The 21612-nt window shown below is 42.5% G+C and overlaps 3 protein-coding genes across 18 annotated transcripts; 2 read left to right on the top strand and 1 right to left on the bottom strand.

The window, feature by feature from the left end:
- The first annotated feature begins 1336 nt into the window (after window positions 1-1336).
- On the top strand, window positions 1337-5693 carry LOC121998754 (serine carboxypeptidase 24). Of its 4 annotated transcripts, none has more exons than XM_042553797.1 (10): window positions 1342-1728; window positions 3704-3811; window positions 3886-3981; window positions 4059-4151; window positions 4226-4311; window positions 4420-4682; window positions 4757-4906; window positions 4994-5089; window positions 5150-5255; window positions 5336-5693. In XM_042553797.1, exons 1-10 carry the CDS (start codon window positions 1446-1448, stop codon window positions 5375-5377), a joined length of 1323 nt encoding a protein of 440 aa, XP_042409731.1. In that variant the 5' UTR covers window positions 1342-1445; the 3' UTR covers window positions 5378-5693. The 4 variants fall into 4 exon arrangements, with proteins under 4 accessions (XP_042409729.1, XP_042409731.1, XP_042409727.1 ...); XM_042553794.1 differs by having other exon boundaries at window positions 1352-1728; window positions 5344-5693; XM_042553795.1 differs by having other exon boundaries at window positions 1337-1728; window positions 4994-5255.
- Window positions 5342-8863, bottom strand: LOC121998750 (putative leucine-rich repeat receptor-like serine/threonine-protein kinase At2g24130). Of its 2 annotated transcripts, XM_042553789.1 has the most exons (4): window positions 8620-8863; window positions 6325-8313; window positions 5733-6243; window positions 5342-5483 (listed from the first exon to the last, which is right to left on the bottom strand). In XM_042553789.1, the coding sequence occupies exons 1-3, from the start codon at window positions 8861-8863 to the stop codon at window positions 5816-5818; spliced, it is 2661 nt and encodes an 886-aa protein (XP_042409723.1). In that variant the 3' UTR covers window positions 5342-5483; window positions 5733-5815. The 2 variants fall into 2 exon arrangements, with proteins under 2 accessions (XP_042409723.1, XP_042409722.1); XM_042553788.1 differs by having other exon boundaries at window positions 6325-8863.
- A 14-nt stretch (window positions 8864-8877) lies between these two features.
- Window positions 8878-21424, top strand: LOC121998751 (pentatricopeptide repeat-containing protein At4g30825, chloroplastic-like). Of its 12 annotated transcripts, none has more exons than XR_006116572.1 (6): window positions 8878-9019; window positions 9176-9363; window positions 16832-17087; window positions 17203-20254; window positions 20817-20904; window positions 20994-21424. XR_006116572.1 is itself a non-coding variant. In XM_042553790.1 (4 exons), the coding sequence occupies exon 4, from the start codon at window positions 17227-17229 to the stop codon at window positions 20113-20115; it is 2889 nt and encodes a 962-aa protein (XP_042409724.1). In that variant the 5' UTR covers window positions 8878-9019; window positions 9176-9363; window positions 16832-17087; window positions 17203-17226; the 3' UTR covers window positions 20116-21424. The 12 variants fall into 12 exon arrangements, 2 of the variants coding, with proteins under 2 accessions (XP_042409724.1, XP_042409725.1); XR_006116570.1 differs by having other exon boundaries at window positions 20809-20904; XR_006116571.1 differs by having other exon boundaries at window positions 17203-20265.
- The last annotated feature ends 188 nt before the right edge of the window (window positions 21425-21612 follow it).

Raw genomic sequence — 21612 nt, 5'->3', positions numbered from 1 at the left:
TCCTGCATCTTGTGAGCTGTTTGTCTTTTTTCTGAAGGGGATGCATGTATGCATGAGTGTCGCATGCATTTATAGTGTAAACTTCAAAATTGTTACTGAAAGGTGAGAAAGGAGAACTTAAGAAGAAAAAAAAAGCAAACTACTCTTGATTAGTATTTATGTTTAAATCAATTTTGCCCGTTGAACTTTTATAAAGTTCTCACCAATCTTTGGAGCTAGAGGGGAAACTGTTTCTAGCACCTTAAGGCACATGAATGAAAATTTACATGCTTATTAATGAACTCGCCAGACTTGGTGCCCTGATCCCTTTGACCTTGAATTCCCCTCCTGATCCTGCATTGTTCATTTATTTCGCCTGCGCACCTCCAACCTTCCCCCCAAATTAAAACCTCGAGTTCGAGTATAAATTCTTCTTGCCATCTTTCTGCATCTTAATGTGTCTGCTGCAAGTTGATCAGTGCATGGAATATATCTCAACCTTGTAAGTTAATCGTATCAAAACATAAGAAAGACAAAAGACCTTGCTATATCACAGTGCAAGTGAGGCAAGCATAAAGCATGGCCCTTCCAATGCAGACAAACTCACCCATAAATCCTGGTATGATTTAATAATGAGACACTGTGGACTTTTGGGGTATGAAGATCTGTTAAAAGTTTGACCAACTCCATTGGCTACATCTTAAAAGGAGAGATGTCGTTATGTTGTAATAAATGCAGTGCCTAGCGTATCACCGTATTAATTATATGCTGATCTAGGAAACTCCATCTTACCCATCCTTATCTGTTCAACTTAGCTAGTAGACAAGGAGAAAAAATAATGGATCCGGCAATAAAGTGATCTAAGATATTTATTTCTTTTTGAGTCAAATGGTCAAAATCCCTCGTGAAGAAGGGCATGAGGGTCCCTTCATTGCTGTTGTGACCATGCAGCACCATTGTCACCATGACACAATGAATACGAAAAGAAAGAAGAAAAGGTTAACATAGTGGGGTTCATCTATTAAATCCATCTGTTTTGGTTGTTAGGTTACATATTATGTAACCATTAGATAACTAATATTTTTTGAACAAAGATTACAGTGAATTAAGGTTATGCAAATTACAAATAGTGCCTTCTAGATGTGAATGAACTTTAGTCTTCAGCTGTTCATCCTTTCCCTGCGCCATCTAATTTGCAGGACCACACCCCCATTACAACAAATGCAAGTTGAGATACAGAGAGATGCATGATCAAACTTTGCATTTATGGTACTGTTGTTGCTTTGCAGTAAATTCTAATGTCTTCTTCCCTTACCTTTTACCTATTCACCTACATACATGTGAAAACTTTTATAAGCATTTAAGTCCTTTAAAATTTTGTCCTCCTTTCTCTCACTATATATAGGCCTCTTCTCCTTCCAGCTGATCCATATGCTATACACACTATATAACCACACACTTTGGAAATGGGTCAAGAGTTTATTCTTTTCACAATGAGGAGATGCCTCTCCTCTTTGCTTCTCTTGTTCATCTTGCCTTTCCTCCTCCTACTGTTGTCTACTACTGCCATGACTGATGAACAAGCTCGTGATCAGATCTCGGCCCTTCCCGGACAGCCACCAGTCGCCTTCTTGCAGTTTTCCGGCTATGTTACAGTGAACAAAGAGCACGGCAGGGCTCTCTTCTACTGGCTTACGGAGGCTGCTAGCTACTCGGCCAAGAAGCCCCTGGTTCTTTGGCTCAATGGAGGTCAGTCTTTCTTCATACATCTTTCAGTGGCCCGTTATATCTGATTGACTTATTAAGTACTAGTTTATCATATATATTTTTCAATAAACTGCTTGTTTAATCAATGGTGGCAACTGCTTGTTTAATCAAGAAACTTGAGCATGTAAATTGATTTGACTTGGGAAATAGCATTGATTCCATGATGATGAGGCTGTTGTTGGTATGACAATAACTGCACGCAATAAATGCACAGCCCAAACACAATTTATTACTCCACTTTCCACGTGGAAGGTTATCTAGCATCTAGCCGACAAACAGGTGTCATGAAATCCAACAGGTTAGATGCATTGCTTGCTTAAACTATCCACTTTGCCTTGTAAATTAGTACTGGTTTTGTCTACTGCGGTGTGATTTTCATGCAAACTGCAAATCCACAATATTTGAGAACTTACTTGAGTGTTGAATTTTGGCTCATATATATGATATGTCAGCTTGGGAAGTAGTGATGGATCATTAATATTCTGTAGACAAAAGGTACAAGACTTCCTCTATGATTCTTTCTTCTGTTGCTGCTGTCAGCTATTCCAGCTGTTTGCACATAATACATGGTTTAAGATATAATGTCTTGTTTATATATTCATCAGCTTTTCTCGTGCCCACCTGCTTGACTACTCAGTAAAATGTGAAGGAAATTAAGTTGGGTCTGTGTGAGAGAGCATATTCTCTGTAGATCACTAGTGTTGTCTGCAGAGGCGTGCATCACATATGGTGGTGTAGGAGGATGAATTTTCTTTGTGCAATAATAACTTTTTGGGTCAAATTATAGATGTGTTCCAACAAAGCCTCCGTGTGTCCCACTGATTTATTTTTTTAAAATGTTTTTGATGAGAAATTTACCAGAATAGGAATGCATCTGATTATTTTTTTTTTCTCTTGTCATCCTTAGATTATATTTATCAGATTCATAAATGTAAGAGTAGATAACTCTTTGAATGTTAAGGTGTAAAAGAACTCGAACAAGTAATTTTAAATTTGAAAGTCTCAAGGACCATGTTGTGTCAGATCATTGCATTGGCATTCACAGACTTCTATACGCCACTGATGCAGCAGACAAACAAACAAACAAAAAATGACCTTAGCTTATCTGAAAACAAAAACCAAACATTGTGCAAAACCAATTAAATGATGTGGTGAATTCTATCTTTCTTTTACTTCAACATTTCAGAAGGTCCAGATTCATGTGACTTCACTTAATTTGGTTTCTACTGCACAAAAGATGCAAAGCTGCAAGAAGTTGCTTCACTTTTCCTCCTGCAAAATTCTCTTTGCTTCTTCCCATGGCCATCATCAACTTGAGAAAAAAAACAAACACATAAAAACAACAGCTTTGTTTGGCAACTTTTTTTACTCAGCTTTGTGCATTATTATTTCTCCCTGCCAACTTTTGGATTATTCACCGGGACAAAAAGAATTAGCAGTTGCCCTGTCTCCCCTTCTCAAGCTTCCATGTAAAACTTTTCCACCATGGCCTGTCTCTGTCTCTGAGCTGGTTTGCTTCATTTTCAAAGGGCATGCAATTGTGCTTCCACCATTAACTAAAGTGGAGGCTTAGTATCATCATGCTGTGTGTTGAACCTTACATGTTTGACTGCACCAAAAACTTAAGAGTAATTTTTTGATATTTTTAAAGTGAAGAGCATTTTTTTTATTTTTTAAAGCCAAAATTAGGTTTGTCATTTACTTTTTTGTAATGTGACTCTTGAGTGTCCACCTTCCATTATTGGTTCCACCCTCCAAACTTTGTGCCCACTGCTCGTCCCACCTATCAATTTAATGCTTTTAGTGGTAAGTATTTATTTATCTTATTTTTAGTAATTTTCTTTTTCTTTTTTTTTTACAAAAATAATATGATACTCTGGGCAGTTTTACTGTAAACCAAATATTTTACAAGCTATAAAGCTTTTGATGAGCCGGGCGCATATTTGTTTCAACCCAGGACCGGGATGTTCGTCGGTGGCCTACGGCGCATCCGAAGAAATTGGACCATTCCGGATCAACAAAACCGGTTCATCTCTCTACCTCAATAAGTTCTCATGGAACAGAGGTTAGCAAAACATTTACAGCATAATTCTTGGTTCAATGCAAATCCCAGCACAAACATTCTTATGTGAACAACAGAAGCAAACTTACTGTTCTTGGAATCGCCGGCTGGAGTTGGTTTCTCCTACACCGACACCGTGTCCGACCTTAAGAACTCTGGTGATGAACGCACAGGTAATCGATGAGATAACAAACAGTGAGATTTTTCCTCTGAAAATGTTCAATCAAGTTTATTTATCTGTTTGTTGCAGCTCAAGATGCCTTGATGTTCTTGATCCATTGGATGTCAAGATTTCCACAATACAAGAATCGAGATTTTTACATTTCCGGAGAAAGCTATGCAGGTAAAACTATATATATATATAAACTCTCTAAATATTGAATTTAATACCATCTTTATGCTTTGGCTTTGTTGCAGGACACTATGTGCCTCAACTGGCTAAAAAGATTGTTGAATACAACAAAGCTTCTTTGAAACCTTTTATCAACCTCAAAGGAATTCTTGTGAGTTAGCTACACTTTTCATGTTTCTCTTCATGATGAGGTCGAGCCATAAGATGGCGCAACTGAAAGCCGTTCTCATGCAATCTATTTACAAGCTTATTTTGGCAGGTAGGCAATGCAGTCACAGACAATTACTTTGACAGCATTGGCACGATCTCATACTGGTGGACTCACTCCATGATCTCAGACCAAACGTATCGATCGATACTCTCATCCTGCAACTTCAGCTCTCCCAAAGCATCCCACGAGTGTGACCATGTCGTTAGCTACGCAATGAACCACGAGTTCGGCGATATAGATCAGTATAGCATTTACACCCCTTCTTGTGTTGCTTCATCACCCAAGAACACAACAAGGCAACACAAAATAAGGTTCGTGCAAACATTTTCCTTTTAGCAATGAATTCAATGGCCTAACTCATTTCAGATCGAAACGAGTGCTGCAGGTTTAAGAACACTCTCATCCATGGCCGCTCCTCCTTCGGCTATGACCCTTGCACCGAGAATTACTCAGAGAAATACTACAATCGACAAGATGTTCAGAAGGCAATGCACGCCAACACCACGGGCATTCCCTACAAATGGACTGCGTGCAGGTGCATTCACATAATAGCTAAATCCGACATTGCGTATGTTTGAAAACCATTTTCGATGAATACCGATCAGATCGGTCTCTCATCCAGTGATATCTTGATCAAGACATGGGCCGACACTCAGATTTCCATGCTCCCAACCTACAAAGAGCTGATAGCAGCCGGACTAAGGATATGGATGTTCAGGTACACACTCACACTTGCTCAAAGAAAACAATGTGTAACCATATCCATTGTGCATTGCAGCGGTGACATCGATTCGGTAGTTCCCGTGACCGCGACGAGGTTTGCCATCAGCCATTTGAGACTGAAGATCAAGATCCCTTGGTATCCATGGTACTTGGGAAGGCAGGTAATTTTCTAAGAAAAAAAAAAACTTCACTTTAATTGTTTTTGGTGTAAAATTGTCAAAAAAAATTATATATACAAAAGAATTTCAGGTTGGAGGGTGGACTGAGGTGTATGAAGGGATGACATTTGCTTCAGTGAGAGGTGCAGGCCATGAGGTCCCACTTCTCCAGCCAAAGAGAGCATTCCAACTCTTTGCTTCATTCTTGGCAGGGAAACCACTGCCCACCTCCTAATTGATCAATAATTAAAATTAATTAATTGTAGTAGCAAACGATTTAAATTGTTTGCTAATATCGCTATCATTCACCAAATATTATAAGTTTTACAGATGAAAAGGAAGATAAATTGTGGATTAGTGGAAACATTTGATCTCTATGAGATTTGGTTAAATTCTAGTTCGAATTATGTAAGAAAATAGAGAGAAAACTTTAATATAAAATGTATTTTTTATTTTAAGAAAATATAATCAAATTCACACCTTGGCAAACGGGCAGCGCGCGCGCGTGCGAATCTTAAAGCAAACAAGCTTCCTATCGGGATAATCGCGTCCGTCCTTGATTGCTACCCGTAGTCCGACGAGGCGGCTCCGACGCTGGCCGACGACATCCCGATGCTCGACGTGAACGTCGCTGTGGCGTCGCCGGCGAGGTATTGCTTGAGCCGGTCCAGATCGTCGGCGGCGTCGAGCATCGTCGGCCGATCTGCCGGGCTCTCGTTGGAGCAGACGAGCCCCAACTCGAGCAGCTCCGCGATCGCGATCTCCCACATCTTCTTCACCTCCTGGCTTCGATCGCTCACCTCCCTCATCAGCGTCGCGTCCACCACCGTTTCCAGCTTGCTCCGGCACCCCCGCCTCGCCCACCTCTGCAAGCTCACGCCTTCCCCGAACATGTCGTCGGTCGGCCTCTTTCCGGTGACCATCTCGAGCACGAGAATCCCAAAGCTGTAGACGTCGCCCTTGGTCGATGCACTTCTCCCATAACCATACTCTGCGTCGAATCCAAACGCAATGAAATGTATGATTCGAATCATTAAAAGGGGCAAAAAATTTTAATTTTTAGGGTTTGTACCTGGAGCAACATAGCCAATCGATCCATGGAGAAAGTTGGCGGTTGAGTTGGCTGTCGCCGTCGCGGCCTCCGCGCTCCCTTCTTCCGCCGTCATCACCAACCTCGCGATCCCGAAGTCCGACACCAGCGCGGTCATGTCGTCGTTGAGTAGAATATTGCTGGGCTTGAGATCGCAATGCACGACCTTGGCCGGCGAATGGTGGTGCAGATAGGCCAGGCCCTCGGCGACGTCACTGCAGATGTTGACCCGCTCCTGCAAGCTGAGCCGCGAGCTCGGCTCCCCCTTCGGATAGAGATGGCTCTCCAGGCTTCCGTTCGCCATGAACGGGAGAACCAGGGCCTTGAAATCCGGGAGACTGCACGCGGTGATGATCCTCATCAGGTTCCTGTGCCGAATGTTCTTCAGGACCTGGCATTCCCTCTTGAAGCTCCTCGTGGAGTTGCCGGATTGCAGTTGTAGGACTTTGACTGCCACCGCCGTGCCGTCTCTAAGCACTCCCCTGTAGACTTGGCCGAAGCCGCCGGATCCTACCAATCTGCTCTCCTCGAACCCTCCCGTTGCCTCCACGAGCTCTCTGTAAGTAATTCTCGGAAAGCCCGAGGTAATACTCAAGAAAAGATTCTTGCTTGGATCGTCTCCTTCGCGTCTTCTCCTACTCCTTTTTCTCATGATCATGTAAACTGTTCCACATATGACAGTGGCCATGAAAGCTACGACAGTCACAATGCTGACCAGCAATATCAGTCCCAGGCGAGAATGCATTAGGCCCCTCTTGTGTCGACAACTGGGAATTCCATTTCCAGGCAGCGAGCCACAGAAACGGTTACCTCTGATCCGATCAGACGTCAACAAGTTGAAGATTCCACCTTCGGGTAAGGGTCCGGAGAAGTTGTTGAAGGAGATGTCGAGTAGTCTGAGGCTGGAGCAGCGCCGCAGAGAGTCTGGAATTGGTCCTGAAAGCTGGTTAAAAGACAAGTCCAGTGTTTTGATGCTTAACAGGCTTCCAATTGACTGAGGAATTGATCCTTGTAAACTGTTGTGCGACAAGTCCAGCAGCTCAATTACCACACAGCCTCCCAAGCTTTGAGGAATCTCGCCACTGAAGTTGTTGGATGACAGATCGATTGCGCCAACCTTGTTCATCTGTCTCAGCTCTGCGGGCAGCCGCCCTTGTAATAAGTTGTGTGACAGATTGAAATATACGAGCAGTGAACTCAAGCTCGCAACTTGAGCTGGAATAACTCCTGTGAGCCTATTGTAGGACAGGTCTAAGAGCTCCAACTTTGTGTCTCCTAGGCTTGGAGGTATGGTTCCGGTGAGCTGGTTTTCGCTTAGTTTGAGCTGTCGCAGTTGAGTTAGATCTGCAAAGGCTGCTGGAATTGTACCATTGAGCTTGTTTTTTGATAAGTCGAGGAGGCCAATTTGACTTAGAGCAGGAGAAGGGATTTCTCCAGACAAGGAGTTGTTGGACAGCCAGAGCCTCAGTAACTTAGGCATCAGGAGTATTTCTGATGGAATTGAACCATGCAAAAGATTGTTTGACAGATCTAGCCATTCCAAAGTGACAAGCTTTGTCAAGTTTGCAGGGATTGTTCCTTGAATTTGGTTGTGACCGAGATCGATCTCAGAGAGATTGACACCTAAAAGACCAATAGTTGCAGGCAGTTCTCCTCCCAGATGATTACTTGCCAGTTCTAGCTCCTCCAGATGAGTCAAGTTTGAAATGGCGTCAAAGAAGGGGACAAGATTGGAGTTGCGATCGTCACTAGAGAAATTGTTATAGGAAAGGTGGAGTAGCTTCAAAGAAGACAACTGCATCAAGATGTACGATGGTAATATCCCGCCGAACGAGTTGTTCTCAATGTCAATCTCCTCCAGCATTGTTGAATTGGTGAGGTATGCAGGGATGCCACCGACGAGTTGGTTCGAATACAAAAGAAGGTTAGTCAGCCAAGGAAGATGGTATCCAAGCTTTGAAGGAATGAAACCTGTGAACAAGTTGGTCGAAAAGTCGACATAGCTCAATTTTGTGCAATTGTACAAAAGACTAACAGGAAGCTGGCCGTGGAGCTTATTATAGCTAAAGTCAATGAATTCAAGGTTTGCAAGCATTCCAAGGCTCTCAGGAATGCTTCCTTGTAGGTCATTTTGCTTCAGAGCAAGCGCCTGTAGCTGAGACAAAGATCCAAATTCCACAGGAATGGATCCTCTGAGGGTATTCACCGACAATTCAAGCAGTATGAGCTGAGAAAGATTGGACAAGGACGGGGAGAGGGTGCCTACCAAGGACTTACCTTTAAGAGTAACTCTATTCACTCTTTGAGGGCTTAGGCTACAGATGATGCCATTCCACTCGCAGACATGATTCTGCCGACTCCAGTTGCTGAGCGCGTTTTCCGGATCAGAAATTATGCCTTTCTTGAACTCCAGAAGCGCAGATTGGTCTGTCCAAATTGTGCCACTCTGATGCAAAGGAAGAACAGATGGAATGAAGAGGAGGAGAGCAAATTTAACCAAGACAATCATGTGGCAATCCATCGAGACGAGGTTATGTTATTAGTGTGTGTTTACCTGCTGCAATCTTCTTAAGCAATGATGCAATGTAGCACTCTAATCCACAATCTCAAAGGTGGAGGAGAATGAAAGGGAACTGGTCTGTGGATATCTCTGTCAATATGATGGCACACTTCAGTGGTAAGTCAACTAATGAAAAGATTTCATATAAATCATCAAAAAAAAAGAAAAGAAAAGAGAATTATGAGCATGAAACTTCTATATTTTGCTAGAGGTTCTCAATCTTTTGTCATTGCTACTAAGTGATGTGTCTTGCACTGCATTTGGCTTTTCAAGGTTTGTCTCCCACAATGTCGTAATGCACGAGATGCTAAAGAGGGTGGAGAAGATGGCTGATGTCCCATTATTCATTGTGGCCAATGCTTGTTGATGATGCCGCCACTTGACAAAAGTCAATTTGAATGATCTGCTGCTGCTGCTTTTGATGGCCTCTGGATGTGAAGATAATGCGTTAGGCAATTCAGGTGATCCATCTTTCTCCCTTTTTCCATTAGTGATCCATCTCTTTCGTTCCTTTCTCTTGATGTGTTATTTGCTCAATGGATCCTCCAAGTAATGATTGAAGATCAGAAAATACTTTTTATTTTTATATTTTTAAGTGTGGTTTCAGTTAAATATATAGGATAAAAATAAAAAAGAACACCTATGTTTAATGGGTGTCTCTTTTATAATGATCGTCAAATAAGAATTTCATCATATATTTTATTCCGAGGATATCATTATTCTGACTACTGTTATAGCTACTACAGTGTGATCAAATAATTTGGTGAACGGAAACGGAATTTCCTTTTGGTCGAACCTGAGTCCTACCTTTATTTTTTTTTTGAACCCATTAAAAGTTTAAAAAACCATGGGTTGTAATTTTATTCTAATCAAAATTACAATACATACAAAACTATTATATCAAAATATCGTCAAAATCATTTAAATTCCATTAAATTCATTTAACTTACTTAGAATTACTTTAAAATTTTTTATAGAAGTTGCTATAGTATTGTAACAACTAATATAATATTATTACATTATTACAGTGTTGTAATAACTACTTAGCAGTTCCTATTACGTTGTATTAGTTGTTATAACAGTTGAACTATCTACCTAGATAGTTGATAAAAAATTTAAAGTGATTTCGGTCAAATTAAAATAAATTTTGATAGTATTTTAGTAATTTTGACAAAGTTAATAAAAATATTTTGATGTAATAGTATTTTATGTATAGTAGTTAGTCAAACCTAATATATATATATATATCCGTGAGCTCCTTACGAGAACCGAGTGTATTTACGTTTACAGCTTATGGTTCGGTGTTTATGAGTTAGGGAATAAGAGTTAGGGTAAAGTATTTAAGTCAAAGGAAATTAAAAAAAAAACACTTGGGGTTCATGATAGAGGTGTGGCCTAACATTGCTTGGATAGAGGTGTGACATAATATTAGAGTAAAAAGTAATATCGTTCATCCTAAATGGTCATTGATCCTGTCTAAGCGCTGAGTCGACGGACGTTGGGGGTGTGGTACACTCCGCTGTCTTCGACTGGTGGTGTAGCTCTCCGACGAACCTGCAAGGAAGTCGAGCCGGGAGGGTTTCCCGACGACGGCCCTCCGACGCTCAAGTCAGGCAACGAGGGAGGCAGAGTAACGAGGCTACAGTAGAGATGTGTGCATACCTTCGTCGACGTCTGAGGGTCCTTATATAGGGCCCTGGGGAAACGTGGGCACACTTCCCGATACGTGCACGCTTCCCCAAACTTATCTTAACGAGCCTGTGTCAGAAAAGTACCTCTGGCGTCATTCCGCAATCGTCCGAGCATATCTCGGATGTGACGGTGGAAGCTTCCACCGTATGATCCTGTGTACGGCTCGGCCACTAACTCTGCTGTTTGTCGGCGGCAGGTGTCTCGAGGATGATGTTATTGTTGGAGGATCAGTGGCCGGCTTGAAGGGGGGTTGGATAGACGGCGCCCCCAAATTGATCGCTTTCTACGTATTTGTTAGTTGCGCAGCGGAATACAAATAATACAACACAAATATGAAAGCTAAATACAAATACAAGAACAAGAGAGCAAACCGCTAACACGTTCATTTACGTGGTTCGGAGATAACTTGCTCCTACTCCACGGCGTGTCCGTAAGGTGGACGATCCCTCAATCCGTCGATGGATTAGTCTCCGACAAACTCCGGCTAGCTCAACCTCCTTGTGGGTGGAGAAACCTCACCACAACTCCAACCAAGAACACTTGGACACAAGAGAACCTTGAGCACTTTGGTGACTACTAATTAGGCTTTAACCAAGTCTAATTTCGTCGCCTTGGCCGGCCATACCAAGCTCCTTCTTATAGAGCTTGGAACAAATCAGAACCTGATTTGCCCGTTACCAGTCGACTGGTGTCAGCCCAACGGCTCTCTGCTACAGTGCATCAGTCTACTGGTCCATACACCAGTCGACTGCTACAGTACGCTACAGTAATTGCTACAGTGCTCTACAGTAACTGCTACAACGCCTCTACAGTAAAACCCTAAAACTAGGATTTTACTCCGAGTACAATCTCTCATGCACTCGTACCCTCACGACTCATTTGACTCTTCTTTGCAGCCTTGACCTCTTGCCTTCAAGCCTACTTCCTTTGGCTCTCGTCTCTCGGATGCATCCAAGCCCGTGGCTCGTCCCCAATGCCATCCTTCGTCTATGCCTCGAAGTCGCTTCCCTCGGCCCTTGTCCTCGCTGCCTTGTCCATGGTCCCTCGGATGCTCCATCCTTCACCGGACCCGAAGCTGTCAACCTGAGTCATATGTGTCACCTGCAGTCCTGCACAACTCAAGTACACATATCAAATAACAAGGGTAAACCTAACTTAAACCCTTTGCCCAAACACCAAAACACATGGTCCCGCGGACCATTGGGATTGCTCCAACAATCTCCCCCTTTTTGGTGTTTGGCAATACGTTTAAGTTAGGGAAAACAAATAGCAAATAAACATGCTAATACAATGGACTTACGATGCCAAGGCTACACACTTTGACTTATACCGCCGAATGGACTTACATTGCCAAGGCTACACACTTGGCAACCGCCGAATGGACTTACATTGCCAAGGCTACACACTTGGCAACCGCCGAATGGACTTACGTTGCCAAGGCTCACTTGGCAACCGCCGAAACAAAATGCAAACATGCATTGGAACCTATCACAAGGCTCTCCCTACACCTACGCTCTCCATTGAGCTAGGATTTTACCACAGGGCTTTTTAAGAACCTATCACAAGGCTCCCCCTACGCAAAGGCACTTTCAGGTTTTCCCAACTAAACCTTACTTCTCCCCCTTTGCCTAACATCCAAAAAGTTCTCCAACAATATCCCAATTGTTGAAAACTTATCATCCAAACTGACCCTAAACTCATGTATTTATCCCCCATGGATCCCATATATCTAAACGAGTTGACATGGTCAAGATCAGCGCTGAAAAACACTTTCAGGCTGGTATCAGTCGACTGCCCAAAGTGCCAGTCGACTGCCCCCTTCGACAGAACCTTACAGAAGCATTCTGTGGTCGAAATCTACTGTTACCAGTCGACTGGTATCGGCACAAGTCGACTGGTATCGACAAAATGAGCTTACAGAGACATTCTGTGCTCAAAAACACTGTTACCAGTCGACTGGTATCTGTACCAGTCGACTGGTACCCTATTTCTGAAAAAATCAGCCTTTTCAGGCCAACTTCAGAAATGCACCAGAAATTCCCTAGACCTCCAAAAATTCTCAAATTTTGTGGAGAGGTCTATTGTACCCTTGTCTACTTGGGAAAAATATATTACAAAATGTATCTATCACCAATCCCAAGATTGACACAAAATCCAAAACTAGCTAAATGGTTCAATTGAACCTTGACCTAAAGTCTTAGTTTTGGCTTCCTCTTGATGTATTTGCCCATACCAACCCACAATGCATCCCTAGCATTGGTTTATATGGCATCTATACATCCAAAACCAATTATCATGTAATATGACCCCAATTGTCATATTTCTTGCATGAAACACAAACCATGTGTGTCAATTCCCTAGGTTTGAGACTCAAGTCCGTCTCTAAACCACTTGGCATACTCCATGGCTCCTCTAGACCCCCAAGTAGAACCCACCTAAGATCCATTGGCCATGGGTCCCAAATTGACTCTTGGAGCTCCCCCTAGAGCTCTTAGCCTTAGCCACCTCCCTAGGTGACTCATCCACAATGGCTAGGCCACATCGGTCCACCCCCGGTGACACTTGGCCTACAAACGTAACTTTCTTAACCTTGGACACCTTGTCCTTGGTTAATTTCTTCTTACCATTAAATGACTTTTCCTTGCCATAGTCATATGCAACCTTAGCATAAGACTTTCCCTTAGCCTTGGAGGACTCTCCCTTGCCATGATCATTTGTCACCCTAGCATATGATCTCTTATTAGCCTTGGAGGGACTAGATCGGTATCCCAAGCCCGATCTATCATTGTTGGATTTTTGACTCCCCAACACCATACTCAATCCCTTAGATTCAATAGTGAATCTCTTAAGGAATTTCTCTAAACCATCAAGCTTTGCCTTCAAAGCTTGATTCTCCCTTTCTAGGTTCCTAAACCTAGAGTCAACATGTCCTCCTTGGACATTCCTAGACCTACCCTTTCTAGGCATATGTCTCCCCTTCTTGGGATTAATGCCTTGGTTCTCTATTACCTTCTTCTCCTTAGGTAATGAGAATTTAACTTGCCTAGGTCTATCATGCATAGGCCTCTTAGGGTTATGATCGATATTTACCCTATTCCTATCATGATATCTAAAACCAAAATTTTGCATGGGTAAATAATAAGAATTATTTCTAACATGCATGAAGGAGTTTAAATTTGAATTAAACTTCAAGTTAGGATATACCTCCCTTACCCTTGAAACTCCCCCTTGACTCTTGCTTCTCTTCTTCTTCTCCCATTTCTTTAGATGCGCTAGCTTCTTAATTTCTCCCTTCTTGGGGCATTTGGTGTGGTAGTGGCCCTTCTCTCCACATGTGAAGCATACAATGTGCATCCTCTTCTTTTGGGTTTCTTCATTCCTACCACCCATGTTAGCATTTAAAATAACTTGATTAGGTTTAGGAATTACCTTCTTCTTACTCATAGGACATCTACTATTGTAGTGTCCTTTCTTATTGCACCCGAAGCATACAATGTGGTCCTTTAACTTAGCTTCGGTGGAGGTGCTCACTAGGTTGACCTCCAAGACCTCTTCTTCATCCGTCTTGGATTCTTCTTCAACCCTTGAGGATGTTGATGATGCTTCATCTTCCTTCTCCTCCTCGGATGTTGAGCGTGACTCAACTTCCGTTTGCTCCACCTCCTCTTCTTGAGCTACTAAGCTCAACTCCTTGGGCTCCACATCCGATTGGTCCTTTTTCTCCTCTTGGACCACTTCATCACTTTCTTCGGATTTTTCTTCTTCTTCTTATGTAGGCAAAAATTCCTCCCATGGAAATTTCTTCACTTTGCTCCACAAATTATGGGCGTTCTTATACTCACCTACACCATTTATCACATTAGGAGGCAATAAATCAATTAAAATTGCTATTACCTTTGAGTTTGCCTCCGATCGTGAGGTTTGCTCCTCCGTCCAATGTCGTGTTCGGAGCTTCTTTCCTTTCTTGTCTCTTGGGGCTTCAAATGGTTCTTCGACGACCATCATTGTGTCCCAATCTGTGTCGAGGAAGCTCTTCATCTTCACCATCCAAAAGGTGATGTCCCCAAGGCTTCCTCCTTCAAATTTTGGAGGGACAATGAACCCGGCCATCTTATGCTTCCTTGGAGGTTAGTCCAACGGAGAGCGTCCTCGCTCTGATACCACTTGTTGGAGGATCGGTGGCCGGCTTGAAGGGGGGTTGGATAGACGGCGCCCCCAAATTGATCGCTTTCTACGTATTTGTTAGTTGCGCAACGGAATACAAATAATACAACACAAATATGAAAGCTAAATACAAATACAAGAACAAGAGAGCAAACCGCTAACACGTTCGTTTACGTGGTTCGGAGATAACTTGCTCCTACTCCACGGCGTGTCCGTAAGGTGGACGATCCCTCAATCCGTCGGTGGATTAGTCCCCGACAAACTCCGGCTAGCTCAACCTCCTTGTGGGTGGAGAAATCTCACCACAACTCCAACCAAGAACACTTGGACACAAGAGAACATTGAGCACTTTGGTGACTACTAATTAGGCTTTAACCAAGTCTAATTTCGTCGCCTTGGCCGGCCATACCAAGCTCCTTCTTATAGAGCTTGGAACAAATCAGAACCTGATTTGCCCGTTACCAGTCGACTGGTCCTTGCACCAGTCGACTGATGTCAGCCCAACGGCTATCTCAACGGCTCTCTGCTACAGTGCATCAGTCGACTGGTCCATACACCAGTCGACTGCTACAGTGCGCTGCAGTAACTGCTACAGCGCCTCTACAGTAAAACCCTAAAATTAAGATTTTACTCCGAGTACAATCTCTCATGCACTCGTACCCTCACGACTCATTTGACTCTTCTTTGCAGCCTTGACCTCTTGCCTTCAAGCCTACTTCCTTTGGCTCTCGTCCCTCGGATGCATCCAAGCCCGCGGCTCGTCCCCAATGCCATCCTTCGCCTATGCCTCGAAGTCGCTTCCCTCGGCCCTTGTCCTCGCTGCCTTGTCCATGGTCCCTCGGATGCTCCATCCTTCACCGGACCCGAAGCCGTCAACCTGAGTCATATGTGTCACCTGCAGTCCTGCACAACTCAAGTACACATATCAAATAACAAGGGTAAACCTAACTTAAACTCTTTGCCCAAACACCAAAACACATGATCCCACGGACCATTGGTATTGCTCCAACAGTTATCCCCTGTCTCCTTTGTCCTCTTGCGTCCCCTGTCTGTTCCAGGGCCGAGCGGGTAGGCCGTTCGACAGGCATATTACTCCTGTCGCCGGTTATAGACATCGGTCCGACCGGGATACCTCCCGGCCGTATGCTCGGATGATATTGCCCTACCTCTGTTGCCTGGTGCCCGGTCGAACGGACATTCCGTTCGGCCTTGAAACCTTTTTGCCTTGGAGCATCGGAAACTCGACCCCCCTAGTCGGGTTGTCTTTCATTCGGTTCGGGGCATTCACGGCAGGTCGGCCTGCGATGCCCGGTCGGTAGGCCTGCTTCTTCCGGTCGGCCTATCTCCGGGTTGACTCTCCTGACCTTCGACCTCCATGTGTCGTTGACCTTCCGCCAACGAGGGTCCCCCGTCCTTGTCACCGGATCAGTCATTATTGTCGATCTCATGATAAGATACATATAGGTAAATCACAAGAGATATTTTGTCCTAACACAACAATTCTTTACATTTAGGAGATTAGACATCCAACGAGACATTTTGCTCCCATTAAGAATGGACCCCAAGACCTATTGGAGCAAACATTTGAGCAAAAGGTAATAACGTTTACCTTAGGCAGCCTAGTATCTTCGGCCCTCGGCTAAATATAGGTTGGTAAATCATGAGGGGTATTTTTATCCTAGCACAATGACCCTTTACATGAGGGAAGTCAGACACCCAATGAGGTCTATTCGAGCAAACATTGGTGACAAAAGATCATACGTTAACCCTCGGTACCTCACATAATCGATTCCATAGTCATTTATAGAAAGATAAATTATGAATAATTTTTTTCACCACTTAAATAGTAAACATTACATGAAGGAACTCGTCCTCGGGACTATGGTGTCATGGTAGGGCATCCAGATTATCATCTATAGTTTGATCCTCAACTATGACATATTTACAGAAATCTAAATTATCATTCGATTTATCTTAATGACTGATGAAAACTTTTTATGGAATTAGATCGATCATCCAAGAGCTAATTTTGTTTTATTCGTTTGTTTATCCTTCCAATGGTTGATGACCTAGATCCGGCCCAGTTTCGGTCTATGGCAGCCCAATTCATCCAAATACATCCGCCGTTTGTATGGGACACGTGGTGACCATCCAAAGTGCATCGTGATCTGGCGATGGAGAAATATCTTGCGAACAAAAGAGAGATAAGAAAACCAACGAATCGCTGGTTCCGCTCTTCCCTATAAATTGAGTTTGTGTTAAAAATCTTCAAATCCTTTTTATTTTTTTCCTCTTCTGCCTGCTGCTTCGATCCGCTCATGCTGACCAGGTGCGCTTTAGCGCTTCTTCTCCTTCGATCGCGCCTTTATTCTGTCTTCTGTGCATTTGGATTCGTGGTCTGCTCGTTTTCCTGATCGATTCTTGTACTTGCTTTGTGGTCTCAGGTTGCAGTTTCGTTAGACGATCGCATGGGTTCGCTGAAGATTGCTGCAGGTTGGGATGTCCACGAGCTGAAGCAACGCAGTCAATTGAGGAACCCTAACTCGTGTGCGGTCGCTTTGCTTTGTTTCGACTCATCAAAATCAGGCTTTGGCTTCAGGTTCATCGTGGGCAAGAAGAAAGCAGGCAAGCAGGGTTCGAGCCGATTGAATGTAGGCAATCGGGAGAAGACTAGTTTGATTTCTTCTTATGAAGACGCGAGTGGTTTGTCGCTCAAACGTAGTGTTCGATTGGAGAATTTTGTGGTTTGTGGATTGGATAGGAAGGATGGGTCCATTTTGGCCACTAGATCTGTCAACAAAAATGACGGGAATTTGAACCTTAAGAATCCGGTCTCAAAGACGCTGGATCTTCAGGATAAGACCACAAGTACGAAGAACAGGAGGAAAATATGGAATCGGTTCCAGAGAATGCAGAAAGCATCGCAGCAGAAAGTTTCAAGTATGTTAATTCCTACAAGCAAGGATGTGTTTGAGAAAAGGATTGCTGAAGGCGAAATTGATGCTGGAGAATCTAATGCTAATCCTGATTCTAGTATGGAACACTGTAACTCTATTCTTAAGCGCCTTGAGAAGAGAAGTGAGGAAAAGACAGTGCAGTTCTTTGAATGGATGAGGCAGTATGGAAAAGTTGGAGAAAATATTGATGCTTATTGCTTAGTATTGCGAGCCTTGGCGAGGAAGGAGGATTGGTCTAGAGCCAGTATGTTAATTCAGGAAATGACTTCTGAGTCCCTGTGCGAATTGGATGTTAAGGTCTTCAATCCACTAATATATGTATGTGCCAAAAGGGGGCTAGTTGGATGGGGAACAAAATGGTTTCACATGATGTTGGAGAAGGGCATCGATCCTAATGTTGCTACGATTGGCATGCTTATGGCACTTTACCAAAAGAAGTCTTGTCTTTCTCAAGCTGAATTTGCATTTGGTCACATGAGAAGATTGAAATTGAAATGCATCAAAGCATACTCAGCCATGATCACCATTTGCACTCGCCTCAGGCTGTACCACAAATCAGAAGATATCATCAGGGTTATGAACGAAGAGAAAATCCTTCCAGATACAGAGAACTGGTTAGTGCGCCTTAATGCTTACTGTCAACAAGGTAAAACAGAAGAGGCTGAAGCTGTGTTGAAGTCCATGCTCGAAACTGGGATGCCTCCCAATATTATTGCATATAATACCTTGATCACTGGGTATGGGAGGGTTGCTAACATGAAGGCTGCAAAGCATTTATTTCAAAATCTTGAAAGTGTTGGTTTAAATCCCGATGAAACCACCTATAGGTCCATGGTTGAAGGCTTTGGAAGAACTGACAACTATGAGGAAGCATTGTGGTACTATGAGAAACTTAAAAGTTTAGGATTTCACCCAAACTCTTCCAACTTCTATACCCTAATTAATCTGCAAGCTAAATATGGGGATGTGATGGGCACTACTCAAACACTTGAAGACATGAGAATAGCAGGTTGTCAATATTCTTCAATTGTTAGTAGTCTTCTTCAGGCTTATGAAAAGGCAGGAAGGATAGAAAGTGTGCCTCAAATTCTAGAGGCATCTTTTTATCAGAAAATATTGTTAGATGCTACGTCATGTTCTATTTTAGCTATTGCCTATGTGAAAAATTCATTGATTGATGATGCTTTAAGAGTTTTAAAGGAGAAAAAATGGGAAGATACTAGTTTTGAAGAAAACTTGTATCATCTATTGATATGTTCTTGCAAGGAGTCTAGCCATTACGAGAATGCAGTCAAGATCTATCTGCAGATGTCTGATTCTAGGTTTAATCAAAATCTTCATATAACATGTTCTATGATTGATATCTACAGTGCCATGGATAGGTTTAATGAAGCTGAGAAGTTGTACCTAAAGTTGAAAGATAACTGTGTCACCCTTGATATGATTGCCTATAGTATAGTGGTGAGGATGTATATCCGAGCAGGGTCCCTGGAGAATGCTTGTGTGGTATTGGAAATGATGGAGAAAGAGAAGAATGTAGTCCCCGATACATTTCTATTCCGTGACATGCTTCGGACCTATCAACAATGTGGCATGACACATAAGTTGGCAAATGTCTACTATTGGATACTTAAAAGTGGAGTTGTATGGGATGAGGCAATGTACAATTGTGTTATAAACTGTTGTGCCCGTGCCTTACCTGTGGATGAGCTCTCAAGGTTGTTTGAGGAAATGATGCGGAATGGGTGTGCCGTCAACACTATAACTTTCAATGTAATGCTAGATGTCTATGGAAAAACCGGAATGCTTAAGAAGGCTTGGAAAGTATTTTGCGTGGCCCACAAGCAGGGGTTGGCAGATGTTATTTCCTACAACACCATCATAGCAGCATACGGAAAAAGCAAGGATTTCCAGAGCATGGAAACTGTTATTGACAAAATGCAATCTTCAGGTCACCCTGTTTCCTTGGAAGCATATAACTGCCTGCTGGATGCATATGGAAAAGATAACCGACTGGTGGAGTTCCATGATATTTTGCGTAAGATGAAGGAAGCTCAGTGTATTTCTGATCATTATACTTACAACATTATGATAAACATCTATGGGACAAAGGGCTGGATCAAAGAGGTTGCTTGTGTGCTTGCTGAACTGAAGAATCGTGGGCTTGAACCTGATTTGTATAGTTACAACACCTTGATCAAGGCATATGGAATTGCTGGAATGGTAGAAGAGGCTGTTAATGTGGTACAAGAAATGAGGAGTAGAGGGATTAGACCTGACAGAATAACATATTCCAACCTCATAACCTCCCTCCAAAAGAACGAAAGTTTCCTAGAGGCTGTTAAATGGTCACTGTGGATGAAGCAGATGGAATCTCATTCTGAGCTCTGCCCATCATAGATCTGCTAGCCAGTAATTGCATGCTATGAATGATAAATATGACTCTGCTCCAATCAGATAGGACCTTTTGTGTCTGAATATAAGAAAAAGGCCATCTGTCTTAACTTTATTTTTGCTGTAAATGAGCATTCTCTACAAGGTAAGCTTCAGGTTAGTGCCTTCACTGCTTGTCCTTGTCTACATCTTCCGGTCCATATGTAATTATATATATCATCTTGTAAGCATTGTCTATAGGCTAGCAATTTCTAAGCAAGACAGATTCAAGTTCTCATATTGATCTTCAAGGATTCCTGATGTTATTTGTATAACTCATCTCATAGATATTCAACTATTTATAGGAATGTCTGAAAAAATCAACTATTTAATCTGATTTACATTCTTCTTCCCTTCCATACTGTATTTGTTCAGATAATCCATAGTTTTTTCTTAAAGGAAATATTATTTATTACATTTGCACCTTGCTTAAATTTGTCTGAACTTGGCATTTGGGCCAAATGCTCATTTTTTATAGCTTGGCATTCTCTACAGACAAATGAACATGTTTTGATACTTATTGCATGAACTGGAAACTGTGTTTCTGTTTCCACTTCATAGTTACTAACACAAGTTTTACACAGATTTATGCTGTCTTTTGAATTCATTGGGAAAAAAAAATGAAAGCTTAACTATGAAAGACACTATCCTTTGTGGTAGGAACGCAGATGTTCAGCAAGGGAAGGCTACTCGAGGATTCGGGCCACCGTAGTGAATGTTCAGGGAGCCTCTAGACGATGAGCAATTTTCTAGAAGGTGAGTACAAACTAGCAAGTAGCAGTTCTGGATGAGAATGATCACACTGATAATAAAGCAATAAGTCCATCCAAATGGTGATCCTTCAGACAAGCAAGCAAAACACTGACATGGATGATCCCAGGGCTTAAGTCTGAATTTGAGGGAGAGATTTGTTGGGCGTTCTAATATTCAACTTGATGTTCCGTCTCACAATCAATACTCAGGCAAATTTTAATGTGTGTTTCATGAATGATGCATTCATTCGACGGCAAGAAATAGCAACAGGCGGCATTATTAGTCAATCCAAGGTATTTTACTGAAGATTGGTGAAGTTTATCAATCAATTCACATCTCATTTCTTGGTCAGAGGTGATGATTTCGTGCGACGATCCAAATATACTTGTAGTCTATTTCTTTCCGCTATGGCTTTTTTTTCCTCGATGTAATGTGAGATTTCGAGGGAACACTTGCAAATTCCCTTGTTTTGGGTATATGTGAATCATTTTCTCTAAATTTGGTGTGTCCTTTGTGTGCTGAATGTTTGAAGAATTGGTTCAGCAACTCGATATGGGTCAGCACAACACATATATATAATGTCGGATCCATACCGCCTAATCCAATTTACATCTCTATATGAATTTAAAATCTACCAAAGAGAAAAAGAAAAGAAAAAAAGACCATTTACCTATTTGTCTTCACTTTCTTCGACCAACCATTGATGATATC

The sequence above is a fragment of the Zingiber officinale genome, chromosome 6A (genome assembly GCF_018446385.1).
Source record: "Zingiber officinale cultivar Zhangliang chromosome 6A, Zo_v1.1, whole genome shotgun sequence".
Taxonomy (NCBI): Eukaryota; Viridiplantae; Streptophyta; class Magnoliopsida; order Zingiberales; family Zingiberaceae; genus Zingiber; species Zingiber officinale.
This window is presented reverse-complemented; position numbering and strand designations above follow the sequence as displayed.